This window comes from Miniopterus natalensis, chromosome 20 (genome assembly GCF_054644295.1).
Source record: "Miniopterus natalensis isolate mMinNat1 chromosome 20, mMinNat1.hap1, whole genome shotgun sequence".
Classification (NCBI taxonomy): domain Eukaryota; kingdom Metazoa; phylum Chordata; class Mammalia; order Chiroptera; family Miniopteridae; genus Miniopterus; species Miniopterus natalensis.
In genome coordinates, this window is record NC_142100.1 from 12,422,221 (window position 1) to 12,426,138 (window position 3,918).

The 3,918-nt window shown below is 60.5% G+C and overlaps 1 protein-coding gene across 1 annotated transcript; it reads left to right on the top strand.

Moving 5' to 3' along the window:
- The first annotated feature begins 274 nt into the window (after positions 1 to 274).
- Positions 275 to 1,500, top strand: CLDN5 (claudin 5). Its single transcript, XM_016204270.2, has one exon. It carries the CDS (start codon positions 322 to 324, stop codon positions 976 to 978), a length of 657 nt encoding a protein of 218 aa, XP_016059756.2. The 5' UTR covers positions 275 to 321; the 3' UTR covers positions 979 to 1,500.
- Positions 1,501 to 3,918: the final 2,418 nt, after the last annotated feature.

The window sequence follows — 3,918 nt, forward strand, 5'->3', positions numbered from 1 at the left end:
GGTAATTTTCCTATCTGCCAGCTGCTGGGGGGCGTCATGATTGGCTACCGGCCGATGGCTCGAGCGCGGATTGGCTGCTCCTGCTGGGAGGCCGAACCCGAGTCCGCCCCCCGAACCTTCAAATGGGAAGGACCCCGGGAGGTGCCGGCAGACGCGAGGTTGTGCTGCAGGCCAGTGGAGCGAGCTCATAGAGGGCAGTGAGCCAGAGTGCGAGCGCAAAGGCACCAGGATCAACGCGGGGCGCCGACCTGCTCAGCCAAGGCACCGCCGAGCCCCCCGTGGAGGTCCCGGGGCCGTCGGGCGCGCGTCTCACCTCCAGCCATGGGGTCGGCAGCGCTGGAGATCCTTGGCCTGGTGCTGTGCCTGATGGGCTGGGTGGGCCTGATCTTGGCGTGCGGGCTGCCCATGTGGCAGGTGACGGCTTTCCTGGACCACAACATCGTGACGGCGCAGACCACCTGGAAAGGGCTGTGGATGTCGTGCGTGGTGCAGAGCACGGGGCACATGCAGTGCAAGGTGTATGACTCGGTGTTGGCGCTGAGCACCGAGGTGCAGGCGGCGCGGGCGCTCACTGTGGGCGCCGTCCTGCTGGCGCTGGTCGCACTCTGCCTGACCCTGGCGGGGGCGCAGTGCACCACCTGCGTGGCCCCGGGTCCCAGCAAGGAGCGCGTGGCTCTCACGGGCGGCGCGCTCTACGCGTTCTGCGGGCTGCTGGCGCTCGTGCCGCTCTGCTGGTTCGCCAACATTGTGGTCCGCGAATTCTACGACCCGAATGTGTCCGTGTCGAACAAGTACGAACTGGGCGCGGCGTTGTACATCGGCTGGGCAGCCTCGGCGCTGCTCATGTGCGGTGGTGGCCTCGTGTGCTGCGGCGCCTGGGTCTGCGCGGGCCGCCCCGACCTCAGCTTCCCTGTGAAGTACTCGGCGCCGCGGCGGCCCGCGGCCGGCGGTGACTACAACAAGAAAAACTACGTCTGAGGGCGCCGGGCACGGCAGGTTCCCTCGTGCCAGCCGTGTTCTCCAGCCGAAAAACTGGCCAGGAAGTTCCGCAGCCCGTCCACTCCGACCGCTACTCGCTGGGCCCTGGGCGGTGCCCTGCCCTGAACAGGCGACACTACTTGGGAGGACTTACTCGGTTTTTCTGAGGGCAGTGCCGGCCCCGACGTGGGTGGGGCGCGGGTTCCTTGGCCGTGTGGGCACTGGACCAAAGATGCTACTTCTCTCCCCGTCCCTCGTGGTCTTGGATGCCACTGTACTTTCCAGCAGCTTTTGCTGATTCCAGAGGGGCAGACTGAGGGCCCGGGGATGTGTATAGCTGGCCTTTACCCCATCAGCAGGCCCTGAGCCCAGGGGGACCAAGAGACTTGGTTTGGACCTCCCTCCATCCCTCAACCCAGCAGCTCCTCAGGTGCACAAGACCCTGGGTGTGGGGCTGTGGCAACGTCCTCCTTTGCAGTTTGGGGAAGGGTAAGAACTTTAGTAAATGGTTTGAATACCCTCCCTCCTGTGTTCTGTTGTCTGTCCTGTCACCACCTGTTCCCAGCAATCCCCATTCATTCCCCCCACCAACGGACTCCTCCTTGAAAGGCTCCTATGGGGACCTTCCACAGCTGGCTCTGGAGTCCATAAGATCCCACCCACAGCCTTTTCCTGGGTCCTCTCTGCCACCTGATCACCTTCCTGCTGGGGGGAAAACAGCCACAGCTGTAGTGAGAAGAGCCTCTCTGTCATGGGCAACCAGCAGATGCAGATTGGACTCCCATCCCCAAGCCAGTGAGTGGTGGGCTTGGGATGCAGGAAGTGCTGAGGGTGGGCTGTCAGGCCGCTGCTGGCTTTGTTTGGAAGAGGCTGGGCTGCACAGGATGGATGTTTTCTACCTGCCGTTTTAGGGCTCACCTATCTCTGGGTCACATTAAATGGCCACAGACATCTATCTATACACCAATTGGGCCCTTTCTGCCTGTGGGAACAGGCAAATCCAGGATGTGCTGGGCTTCAGCAGAGCTAGTTGCAGGTCAAGCTGGTTGCCATGGGAAGGAGGCCCATGGTCAACTGCCTGAAGAGTGCCAAGGCTCAGCTCCAGCCCCTCTGTCCTGGCTCTTCTGCCAGTCTTCTGTTCCGCTGTGCCCAAACTGATGATCATCCCAGTCTTGTGCCAACCATCACACCTGCTGGGAGCACCCTGTATGACCTTCCTGTTATGGGTGGGACCCCTGGGAGCTATGCTGGCCCCAGTCAGGCACCTGGGGGTGGGTCCCAGAGGGCAAAGCTATCTGTTACAGCAACCAAGAGCTCCTTGCTTCCAGCCCTGTTCTAGGCACTTGAAATTAATGCATTTTTAACTTCTGCCAAAGGCTAGGGCAGAGGGCAGAAGAAATCAGTGGATAGAAGCAAGGGAGGCATTCTAAGCCTGGCCAGCAGGATGGCTTGGCATCTGCCCCCAAACCCGGCCTCAGGGGCCATGTCCAGAAATCCCTGGGCCATGTCCAGTGGCAAGGAGTCTCCCAGGCTTGGTCAGGCTTCTTGGGGGTGGGGGGAAAACCCGAGGACATGGGCTCAGGGTGGCCGCAGGAGAGCCAGTGAGTGGGACTTCCAGGGAGGCTGAAACATCTGGTTGACTGAGCTCCCAACAATGGGAAGAGCTGCAACAGGATGGGCCCCACAGTAAAAAGAATCTCAGCAGCCCACCGTGGCCTGTGCAATAGGGCCAAAAACAGCTCCTGAGGGAGTCTGTCATCCTGGTCCTTGCACTGCTGCTCCTGGCTGCTGGGACCAGCTAATGCTGGCTATGGGGTACTTGGCCAGGAGCAGTCTGCATCCCACACAAACCCATAGCTCTCCAACTCTTTCAGGCCCCAGGCATCAGCTGGGGTTCTGAAGGCAGCTGCACACCCCCAGCTTTTGCAAACAGCCAGGCTGCTGCCACCTGACCCGTGTTAAGAGCAGGGCAAACTCCATTGCCAGAGGTCAGGAGAGAGAAGCTGGCCGCCATCACTGCCCACTACCCTTTCCCAAAGGCTGCCTTGAGACCTGGATACATCCTCAATTTCAGGCTACTCTTTTTAGGCTTTCCCTTCCACTAAATTATAGCCTGCTCAAACCACTCTGCTTCTGCCTGCCCACAGTCCCAGGTGCTGCACCCAGGTGGCCATGTCCCTCCAACCTGCTTGCTTCCCGGGCACCCAAGCTCCAGATGGTAGCCATTGACAGGTTCAGCCACTTGTATGAACATCTCTCTCCTCGCCTCAGATAGGTGAGGTACCCCACAGACCTCCCAAAGAGCAGGAATAGATGGGAGTGGTGAGCATTCTTGCCTCCAGATCATGCTCAAGACATCTGGGAGAGGAGGACCAGCTGACCCCATGGCTCCGAGAACTCTCGCTGTTCTGAAGACTTAGGAGGTCACCAAGGCCCTGTCTAGCTCAGACCTTCTGTGACAAAGACACAGGAGAAGCTGACCTTGGGGGCATCATGTCTCCATCAGGAGCCCTTCCTGGCTTGGGGCCCCACTGTATGCCTGTGGGGCTGGTGGTGCATGGATAGGTGCTGAAGGGTGAGATGACAGCCTTGCGGGGGGGGGGGGGGGGGGGGGGGGCGGGGTGAGGAGGTGATCCTGAGAGCGGGATGTGGTCAAGAAGCTGTTCTTGAGATGCTGCCAAGCCCAAGAGGAAGTGGTGGGAGGGTGGACAAGAGCCAGGTTCTAGCTGGCATTACTGGGTACTGATCAGCGCAGATGCCCAGGTGCTCAGGGGCTCGACATCTGCCCATTGCTGTCCCCACACTCCCCAACCGTGCTGATTTCCTCCTGGGCCCGAGGGCATCCAGGGCACAGGATCAAGGCTCCTATGAACCTACAGAAGGCTCAGGGCACAACTAAGCACTTGCCCTGTGACTGAAGCAAAGGTTGGAGCACCGAAC

Excerpts from the sequence above, each read along its gene's own strand:
- CLDN5 (XM_016204270.2), top strand. The coding sequence starts at position 322 with ATGGGGTCGGCAGCGCTGGAGATCCTTGGCCTGGTGCTGTGCCTGATG.